The 9,347-nt window shown below is 33.1% G+C and overlaps 1 protein-coding gene across 1 annotated transcript; it reads right to left on the bottom strand.

Moving 5' to 3' along the window:
- Nucleotides 1-4,326: 4,326 nt before the first annotated feature.
- Nucleotides 4,327-8,425, bottom strand: LOC105331756 (apolipoprotein D). The gene is made up of 5 exons (XM_011434081.4): nucleotides 8,248-8,425; nucleotides 7,760-7,890; nucleotides 5,905-5,990; nucleotides 5,506-5,607; nucleotides 4,327-4,779 (listed from the first exon to the last, which is right to left on the bottom strand). Exons 1-5 carry the CDS (start codon nucleotides 8,371-8,373, stop codon nucleotides 4,628-4,630), a joined length of 597 nt encoding a protein of 198 aa, XP_011432383.3. The 5' UTR covers nucleotides 8,374-8,425; the 3' UTR covers nucleotides 4,327-4,627.
- Between the last annotated feature and the right edge of the window lie 922 nt (nucleotides 8,426-9,347).

Here is a 9,347-nt window from a genome sequence, read left to right as displayed (position 1 = left end):
AAAATCGATCAGGGAATCATTTTAGTTGTTTATGTTTATAACGAATACAACATTGGATCTAACTTAACTATATAATCGTAAAAAAGACCAGCGTGCACAGAGAGAAATCAATTCCTATTACATGTATGCAGCAGTATCTGGTCAAAGATAGGAGTAACATCTGATAAAATATCAAAATTAAGATTAACAACATCATTCATTATAAAATATGGGTGAAATTACACGAAGAAAAAGACAGATACATGCTAGAAGTGTTTGTAATAATTGTAATTTATACTTTTTATTTAATTTAGAAGCGAGTGCTCCAATAAAAAAAACTAGACTCAAAATTCTGAAAGGCTGAATTTGCCTAAAGATTTTTTTTTAAGTGCCCAGGAAAATAACAGTGCATATATTTACCAAAGTAATTTTGATTTCAGCTCCAATTTTCAACAAAACTAAGTAATCATTCCATCCATGTCAGATATCAAAATTTTAAAAGAAACTCGCCCATTAAATTGGATAATTCATCCCCACCACGCTGCCTTGCATTATTGTAGGTAATTCCATCGCTCTTCTCCACAATGATATAGCATCATTCACGGTTTGTTATAATTGTCATTTTTTTTCATCCAAGCAGAGGATTACTATTACATGCGATTTGACGAGATTCTAAGGAAAAAAGTATAAATATGCACCTATAAAGTCCCCTTCAAATACTTTATAAAGATAAAATATGAATTAAATAGAATACTTAAAGCCATTCTCTGTAAGCATTTAAACACTTGTATAGGAGGTTCAGCACGCATAGTCACAAATTTTTCTCAAATTTTAATAGGATGCATATTATTATAAACAATCAAAAAAACACCAAAAGTTGGTTGCTAGGCAACTCCATTACCATAGATACACATACCCATCATTCTTAGCACAGAATGGTCTTGATTTTTTCTTAAGAACACACTTATTCTGCTTAGATATTTATTTCAATTAGATTTGTTTTTGATAAATCTTTATCAAACTCTCAAACTATTGAATAATACATTTAGCAAATCGAAGTATTTATCTTTCTTTATTGTACCAATGGCTTGAAAGTACTTGGTCAACGACTTTGTAAAAAACCTAGAAACGAGGCATTTTTGGTGATGCCCTGTAAACTCTTGCGGACAGGTTGATGCAAATCGATACCAATCCTGAAATGACTGGGTCTTCTGTTATCAGAATCAATCAGAACATGATGGGGAAGTAACCTCAAAATTGTTGTTTTCATGGAAACAAAAGTGTATATTTTTCAACTTTCAAACTTTATAAAACCTTTACTATGGTTCATTAATGTGTGTAAAGTATGTCTTTTGAGGAAAAAAATATGTGACGTTTTACATATGCAATAAATTGAGAGTGTTTGTAATATTGGTTTACAAATAATCGAATTTAGGTAAGATATATTAACAATCGTTACCATGGAAACGTGATTAACAATTTCGTTCAATTCTTTACATAATAGACAGTTTATGTCTTTGTATCTCATTTCATTATGTAATGATTACCAAATTTTGATTAAAAAAAAAAAAGGAAAGCACATTTTTCAAACTTATGTTTTTACCTCACCTGAGCTGAAAGCTTTTTGTAGGGCGTCCGTCCATCTGTGAACTTTCCACATTTAAGCTTTTTCTCCAGAACCACTTAGCCAGTTCAAGCCAAACTTAGCACAAATCATCCAGAAGTTTAGGGGGTTCAAATTTGTTAGAATAAGGGTAACACCCTCTTTCGGGGGGGGGGGGGGTGATAAAGAACTAAATTTCAGCTACGATCTCAACATTTGACCTTGAAATGTGTTTAAGGTCACTGCACACTTTTTACATGAAAAGTTCTGTTTATGAGAAGTATGAGCCAGAAAGAGCTTAAGGAGGGTGTATACGCTTAGAATTGTTTTTAGAGTAATCTGATATGAACTTCATTAGATGGACAGATGTTTGGATGATAAATGTTCAGACAAACAGATCACTATAGGTCCTATTCAAAGCACGACCCTTATCTATAATTATTAAGAATTTGTTAGCATTTTTTAAAAATCTTCCAAAAATTCATTTGGCCGAAAAAGTTAAAACTTGTGTGGAAGCATCCTTAGGTAGCGTAGACTCAAGGTTGTTCAAATCATGATTCCTAGGAGTAGGGTGAGCCCACATTCAGAGGGGGGTGGATTTTTCACATAGGAATAAATGAAAAAATAATTTAAAATACTCTTCTCTAAGAAAAAATAAGTTTGACCTTTAACATGAGAATATATGCAGAATTTTTTTAAAGATCTTTCTTAAACAAGATATACTCTACTAGATTGTCAAGATACATTGTTCTGCTTTCATGCTAGAGTTGCTAAGGTAAGCAATGAGGCTCTAAGGCATTTTGCTTGTCTAACTGATTGCTATGGTTTTATATGGTAAGAAAGATCATAATGCTACATGTACATGTATTCATTCAGTGTGAAAAAAAAACAGCTGACCTCTTCCTTGATTTTAAATTTTCATTCAAAGAATTTAATGATTGAGGTAACAAAACATATTATGCAAATTATTACTCATATCAGTTATAAACAGTATTCTAATAAAGATTATCATGAAATCCTTTGCCATCTTTTTTGTCAATTCCTCACGTTATTGTTGCAGTACTAATAAAATCATACATCTGTATTTTATTTATTAAAATCCTAATGAAATCCTTTGCCATCTTTTTTGTCAATTCCTCAAGTTATTGCTGCAACACTAATAAAATCATACATCTGTATTTTTCATATCCATAAAGATGAGAATGCTGAAATTAATCAATTTTTAAAATCAAGTGTATATAGACATATATGTTAAAAATATACTAGTAATCATGCAGATGTACTTGTAAGTAATGTGTTGATTGATTATATACTATGTTTATGAATGTTTGTATTTTTCTTAGCTGCAAAAGAAAAATAAGAGTACTTCTAATTATAAATATTTTGGTCAGAATCCCAATTGTTGTAGTTTCCATTTCTCCATTGCTTAAAATGCGAATTCGCTCATTCAAACAACTTGAATTTTTTATTCATGGATGAATCCATATGCTTATAACCAAGCAGTTTGAAGAAAAGTTTAAAGAACTCTTAACAACTTGTCTGGAAACTGCTACTCACCGTACAAGTTTATTTTTCAGTTACCAGATATACACTTTTAATACCAAATAAGTCCTAGTATTAGAACTGTATTTGAAATACTCTCTATCCAACTTAGATCAAAGTATTTACATGGCTGCTATTTTCATTCCATATTTCCTGTTTAACTGTAATCAAGGATCATAAATTTTCAAATTATCTTTTTTTAAACCTCAAAATCTATATAATACAAGTACCGATATGATATCATAATTATTAATTTACATGCATTATTTACAAAAATGCAATTCCTCCAGGTTACAAATGCAGAGAATTGTCAAACATGTTCATCCAAATAGCAAGTTTGTATTTAATGTTATTTTTACATTCCCAATGCATAATATTTCATTCCTTTCATTGTTTCATACAAATTAATAGTTTTGGCTGAATCGGAATGGCTCATTTATATAGAACTTAGCATAGGAGTTATGCATGAAATATAATTTCTCAGCAGAAAAAAATATTACTTTCATCAAGTAAGCTATAAATTCATTACTTATCCCAAATGTCATAAATTTAATGCTGATTTCACAAGTTTATCATAATTATAAATCTTAAGGTATGTGAACTTCAAAAGATAATAAAAGTAAATTAAGGTAACTCCTAACAATTTCCGAGCTTTGTTTACCAAAAAAAGAATTTGAAACCCTATAATTTGCTTATAGCTCAATATTTGTCTTTCAAATTTTGACGAGGCATTAAGAATACCCAAATTAATTAATCTATACATTAAAAATGGAAAAATAAAATGTTGTAGAGAGTGATTTGTTAGTCAACAAAAGCGTGTGTATGTGTATTACGTAATCACTGACCGGCAGCTACCGAGGAGCTGCCGGGTACTAGCAGTTCCGGCGGAGCTGCCCCCGTTATGTATATATATGGGTGAAAGCGTGAGTGATAAGAGATGTACAGGTAGAGTTCTAGTTCGAGAGTCAGAGTTAGAAAGTGACCTACGTTTTTGTAAATTGTTAATATGTAACACGGAATAAATTTGTTAATAGATAATTGGACTTTTATTTACGCTACCAAAGAAGGAAATTAGAGATGACTTAAAATGGATTAATTTATAGAGAATAGTGGAGAAATAAGACCGCACGCTCGGTCGCGCTACAATTTAAAGATTTTTTAGATAAAATCGTGTCTAAGTTCCTTTAAAGTTATGTTCATTTCATCCTCTTTTATTTAACTTTCGTATGGGTATAGGGCAATATACACGTAAAAACTAATGACAATTAAACTTAACCAACTGAATGATACAACATCAAAGTTCAAACATACCACAGCAAAGGCATCCAAGATTGTCTATACCAAACAAAAAATTATTGTAAAGCGATTCCATTTTTATGACACTCTAACATCCAGGAATGTTCGTACATTCGGAACTGCCGGAAAAGCCCGAGAAGTTGCGATTATGGACAATCATTCAACAAGTGGGATGAAGAATAGCAAGTACTAGTGGACGAGTGAGGCTCAATAATATAAAGCAGGCGAAAAACATTGTCTGAAGTTTGTCCTGATGAAGTTCCTGGGATTTATTCCGTATTTCCTGAGGAAGCTGTACAACCGCCCGAGTACTCGTCTGTTGGGATTTCTCGGTTCCCGGAGAAGAATGTACGCGTTTTCTGTCGAAAGTAAAAAAAAATAAAGGATCAAAGCATTTGAATACAAGGAAAGATAAACGAAAATCTATTGTTGATTCATTGAGAACTATATATTGGAAGAAGAAAAAGTTTTGAAATCCCGTATTTACTTAATTATTGCCTTTGTTTTACCTCATGAGCAAAAAATCATGCAATACTTGTGTGAAGTATTTTTCTTGTTCATGTATCCTTCGTAAAATTTCGTTCGCGCACTCTGTTTTAAGACAGCGCGCGAACGAAACTGTGGCAAGGGTACCATATAAGTTGTGAAATACAAGCGTCTGTTTGGATTTCCCGCGTGAATGAGGTACTGGATATAGGGTTTTTTCGGCACGTATTGTTTTTGTTTCGCCCCTCTACACTTACAACTCAAAATATAATACCGTTTTGAATTTTCCTAGACAGAGTTGTTAACAAAAGATAATTTGAGACACTTTAATTCGTTCTGTCTTATATATTCGCCCGCTGAAAACGAGGGCGAAATCGCCAAAAAGGGGCGAATATTTCCTATTAAAAGTATTATAAAGTATGACAAGCAGATTATTACACCCGACTTTATCACTTAAGCCTCGTGTTAGCATTTTTTTCGATACCCCTCAAAGGACATTTAACGCCCCCCGGTATAATCGTTACCACTCGGATATTTCCGTAAATTCATGTTGAGTTACGGAATTTGACGAATTTGTTCGGAATGAACGATGTACGTACCGGATTTGTTCTGTCCTTGCTGTCTACATGAGTAGACAATGGCGTAGTGAATGTAGTCCGTCTTGACCACCCAGTAGTTCCCGTTAGGATCAACAGGCTGGACTGAAAATGTACATGTAAAATAATTAGTATATAAGTTCTACTAGTACTTGTATGTCAACAGATTAGATAAGATCAATAATAGTTTATGCTGTACTGTATTAGCACACACGAACTCTACAAAACTGCCTTTTTGAAGATGCATGTACAGAGTACATCATTAGCAGATTAGATATGATCAATTATAGCTTATGCTGTACTAGCACAAATGAACTCTACAAAATTGCCCTTTTGAAGATAATATTTTACATAAATCATATATTTAATAGGTGTTAGTCAATAGATATCATGTATACTTACATGGAGAGAATGTGACGGAAAGTCTCGCGGGATCTCGTGGATCCACGGGTCTAGCCACGCCTTCTATGCTTACTGGTTCCCCTGTCCTAAAAAGAAAACCTTCGGGTTATACATGATAATTACAAATTAAGAATTTACAGCTAAGGTCTAAGAACTCGGGGAGCATCGCCCTCATCCTTCTTAAATTTAATATTCGCATTCGTGCGGATTTTATCTCACTACAAACCCTGTTAATTATCTCTCTCTCTCTCTCTCTCTCTCTCTCTCTCTCTCTCTCTCTCTCTCTCTCTCTCTGCCGCATTTACCGCTACATAATACAACCATATGCTGTGAAATTGTTAATACTTGTACATGGGTAAAATTAAATAATCTGCAACGCCGCATTTTGTAAAATATTTTGAACAAAACCTATGAATCTAAACATGGTTTTATTAGATTATGCATCAATTCTGTACAGTTTCGGACATTCAAAAAGAACTTTCAAAACTCTATGAGCACCCCGCGGCATAATTTATCTAGCGTTTTTTTTCATTATTTGCACTAAAAAAAACTATATGCATATCAAAAAGTAGAAGACTACTTGCATTTTAAGTAATTTAACTCCCATTACGGCAGATTTGTACTATACAAAGTGCAATTATATCTGTATGTATGTAGATTATAACGCACTTTTATTATTGCGACTGGTTCTTCAAACAAATTGACATTCCATCTATCAACAAAAAGGTTCTTGTGTGGATAGAAAGAAGAATTAATAATAAGCGGACAATTGGCCTTTTGGCCTTCAGCCATTGTTGTAATTTATGGAAATGACAAGTAAATGGGTGTGATGTATGTGATGTATGAATAGTCATCAATCTACATCAACTCTACACGGCGGCACGTGAAATATATACTGAGTGTCGATCTCATTCCTTTGAATATGCGTTTTTATAGCAGGCTTTAAACAGTGTCTTTTTTCTAGTCCTAATTCCGTCACCGATGAATGGTGGGGGGGGGGGGGGGGGATAAAAGATATATTTTAGATATTAAATATTCCTACCAGGCAATGTTTCACTGATTGTATGTGGTTGAAGCACTTCTATAAACATAAATAGTTCAGCGGAAAATATGTAAATTATATATTTACATATGTATGTACATGTATGCATGTTCAAAATTGTATGCGCACATTATTAACCCACCCCGATTTTCTAATGCGAACAGGTTGTAACTGGGTTTTTTTAAAAAATAAACATAGAATAAACTTTTTAAAAATAGAATATAAAAACTTATTAATGTTAACATTAGTATGTAATGGAACAAAAACAATAAATTATCAAAAAAAAAATAAAAAAGATTAAACTCTAGACTTTCAACTTTGCAATATATATACACTGTAAATAGTTACATTTTCTTGCTGAAATGAACAGAGAATAAGAGGTGTGTATATCAATAGCAGCTCTATCCCAAACATTTCTGCAAACCCTTCATTAACATCTTATGATTTAAGTCAATTTAATTTCATTTCATTTAAATTGTATAAATAAATGAAAAATATGCATCATGAAAAAATAATTACACAATCTTCTATATTATAAACTTTTTTTTCTTTGCAAAGACGTTATCAACCATGCGCTGATATCACTATACTACGGTTACTGGTTCAAACCCCGCCAGAGAAAAAAAAACCTGATTTTTTTAAACCCCCCCCCCCACCCCCCTTTATTTAATAAAGGGAGAGGAAGGGTGGTAATACCGCCAGTGGTATATGGAAAAACCTTTTCTTATTTGCCTTTTGCATAGTTTTTTTTTTTTTTTTTTTTGGGGGGGGGGGGGTATTGCTGGATTGATGAGGGATGTGACCTTGACGTACCTTTCGTTGACCCCGGTGTTCTCCACCTTGATGGTCCCGTCATTGTTGTTGGTGTAGGTGGCCTGAGAACACGTTACCCCGTCCTGAGCCGCCAGGAAGAAGCGCTCAAACTCGTACCATACCCCGACATACTGCAGGAAGGCAAGAAGTAACGGTGGAGATCTAGAGTTACTGTCCATGCTTAAGGATGCTAGATGGGCAGATCTTCCTTAAACTTTTCATATAAATTTTTCAGTTGATATAGTTTTTTTTATTTATTTATTTTTAGTAACAGTCGTGATTTATAAAATCAAAAATTCATATCAAGAAATAAACGAACGCTAGATTATTAATGACCCCCTTTGGCTAACATCCGTGCCAACGAGAGATATTAATATAAGTTGTAGAACTTGTTTATCAATCGTTGTAACATAAATAAAATTCAGTTTTGTTTTTTTTTAGATTATTAATGAAGAATAAAGTGACCTTCTTTTTTTCCATTAACTTACGTGCCTGACGTTGAATGGTCTGACGGTAGGGATGTTCGGGCATACCCCGGGACTCGTCACTTGTCCATGCGTTACCGACGAAAAAACCAGAGATATCACGAAAAGGACTGCCACGGAAAGATCCATAGTGCGGACGTACTGTCGCCAAATGTCACTCTGTATAAACTACCGGAAAGTCTGACTCTAGTTTGTATATATATATAATGCATGTCCATTGGGGCCCCGGGGGGGAAATAACATTTGGCCTGTCAGTATTTATACAAGTATATATTAGTATAATAAACCAATTGTTCGTTTTCTTTTAATCTTTTTTATTTACTTTTATACCGGAATTTGACCCCCCCAAAAAAGATGAAAAAGGTTGGAAAATACACCTACATGTAAAACCTTTAATGTGAGGCAAATGAAGGTATTGCTTATTTTTTTTCTTACATTTTAAATGATTATCATAATCATACAATTTTATGTAACTTGTTTTTTTTTAATTCACGTGTTCTTTATTCATGCATATTTTTTCGCACGTGTCGCATTATTTACCATGCAGCTGAAGACGATTCATTACACACGAGTTGTGTAACTTACATTTACAAAGATGGTTTGACCTTTTTCCAGCAAAATCTAAAATTCTAAAACCTTTACTCTTGCCACCGCAAGTCACCTTCGTAAAGTACAGGACTTAAAGAACTGTTTCATTTTGTCCGATTTTAAAGCTTTTGAAGTTTGACAGAGACACAAAAAGTGAAGCATCGTTGATGCTTTTTGCATTACAGAAGGTACATTAAGTTCTAAATCTTACACTCCAAAATCTTGCGTTAAAGGACAAGAACAGAAATTAAGATCAAAATAGTGTTTAAAAATGTTTTTTACACAATATTTTCACAGCATTTGTTAAATAAATGTTTACTTTTCGATGCAAAATTGAAATATGTGGGCTGAAACTTGACAAAGCTTTGACCATGTTTGCAATTTCATATCGATAATATCGAAACTAGATGTATATATCTGTTTAATTGTGATCCATCCATGACTACTTCATGATAGCATGCCAAGTTTAATTTTAAATCACTTAAAGGGGCATGGTCACGATTTTGGTGAAAAAA

Source organism: Magallana gigas, chromosome 1, assembly GCF_963853765.1.
Source record: "Magallana gigas chromosome 1, xbMagGiga1.1, whole genome shotgun sequence".
Lineage (NCBI taxonomy): Eukaryota > Metazoa > Mollusca > Bivalvia > Ostreida > Ostreidae > Magallana > Magallana gigas.
The sequence above is the reverse complement of the archived record's forward strand: the minus strand, read 5'-3'. Positions and strand labels throughout refer to the sequence as shown.

What these genes read in the sequence shown, in the direction of transcription:
- LOC105331756 (XM_011434081.4), bottom strand. Translation starts at nt 8,373, where the DNA reads ATGGATCTTTCCGTGGCAGTCCTTTTCGTGATATCTCTGGTTTTTTCG. An exon ending in AACACCGGGGTCAACGAAAG is followed by an intron (nt 5,991 to 7,759) that starts GTACGTCAAGGT and finishes TTTTCTTTTTAG; the next exon opens with GACAGGGGAACCAGTAAGCA. An exon ending in GCAAGGACAGAACAAATCCG is followed by an intron (nt 4,780 to 5,505) that starts GTACGTACATCG and finishes TACTTTCGACAG; the next exon opens with AAAACGCGTACATTCTTCTC.